Source organism: Alligator sinensis, unplaced genomic scaffold (genome assembly GCF_000455745.1).
Source record: "Alligator sinensis unplaced genomic scaffold, ASM45574v1 scaffold98_1, whole genome shotgun sequence".
Classification (NCBI taxonomy): Eukaryota; Metazoa; Chordata; order Crocodylia; family Alligatoridae; genus Alligator; species Alligator sinensis.
In genome coordinates this window covers 2046913-2048039 of record NW_005842058.1, presented here as the reverse complement: position 1 = coordinate 2048039, position 1127 = coordinate 2046913, and the positions used below count along the sequence as shown (strand labels likewise).

The following is a 1127-nucleotide window of genomic DNA, read 5'->3' as shown; positions in this document are numbered from 1 at the left end:
CCCGCCGCCGGGGGGCTCAGATTTGCCCAAAGCCTTGTGGCGGGCATCCTATGTGCAGGCCCGGGGGGCGGGCCGGCGCCAGGGTGCACCCGGCCGCTCTAGGTAACTAGCTCGACAGATGGGCAGACAGACAGACAGGGAGAAGACGTGTATATGGAGAGAGAGGGCGAGCAGGAAGCCGTCCTGGGTCAGTTGCCCGAGGTGCATTTCACAGGCGAGTCCCCTGCTCGCCCCCCTCCCCAGTCCTTCAAAGGCCAAGCGTGACCGCGGCCTGGGCCTGCTCGTGGGGTGAATGGCAGCACCTCGAGGAGCGGGGAGCCTCTGGCCGAGTCCCCTGCTCGCCCCCCTCCCCAGTCCTTCAAAGGCCAAGCGTGACCGCGGCCTGGGCCTGCTCGTGGGGTGAATGGCAGCACCTCGAGGAGCGGGGAGCCTCTGGCCGGCGGGGGAACGGCCGGGAACGCCCTGTGCGTGCCGGACAATGGCGCGGAGAGGCCCGGACTCCTGTGTGCAGCGTGAGCGCTCTCTTTATTAGGCGTGACGTGTTGCCTGAGATAAATGTCTAAACGTGGAGCAGGGCTTCGCGGGTGGCGTCCCTGACACTTTTGAGGAAGCGGAGGACGGGGGACCCGCCGGTGCCCCTCTGCTCCAGCCCGGAGGGAGGAGCCGGCCGCGGGAGGCTGCCTCGGCTTGTCTTGGCGGCGGCGACGACATACCTGGTCGCGACGGCGATGTGGTGCGTGCGGAAGGCGGCCAGCGCGGTCACGCACCCGTCGTACGCGCAGCAGAGCGCCTCGTTCCCAGAGGAGAGGACCAGGTCCCGCAAGGGAGGGAAGGCCTGGATCGCTTCCACAAAGGCCCTGTGGCAGGGGGGCATGTAGTCGCGCATCTGGCGCAGGAAGGCCACTGCAAGAGACAGCCCGAGAGGTGCGAGGGTGCCCTGGCCAGCGCCCAGCCCGGCCCGCACGTGCCTCGACAGGAGGGCACGGGCCCGACCTTTGCGACGGCCGCAACTTACAGCTCTCCTCGTGGTGCCGGATGCCCAGGAAGGCGTCAAAAGCGTGGAGCACGGTGCTCTGGGCCGCGCTGCCTCCTGAGTACGCCTGCGGCAGCTCAGACACACCTTCGTA

At 68.4% G+C, this 1127-nt stretch overlaps 1 protein-coding gene across 1 annotated transcript in view; it reads right to left on the bottom strand.

The window, feature by feature from the left end:
- Positions 1-386: 386 nt before the first annotated feature.
- IDO2 (indoleamine 2,3-dioxygenase 2) overlaps positions 387-1127 on the bottom strand; it is a 4953-nt gene continuing 4212 nt past the window's right edge. The window contains exons 9-10 of the mRNA XM_006023060.3: positions 1016-1122; positions 387-903 (exon numbers count right to left, since the gene is read on the bottom strand). Of these exons, the coding sequence (XP_006023122.1) occupies positions 560-903; positions 1016-1122 (451 nt within the window). The 3' untranslated portion in view covers positions 387-559. The remainder of the gene's footprint in view (positions 904-1015; positions 1123-1127) is intronic.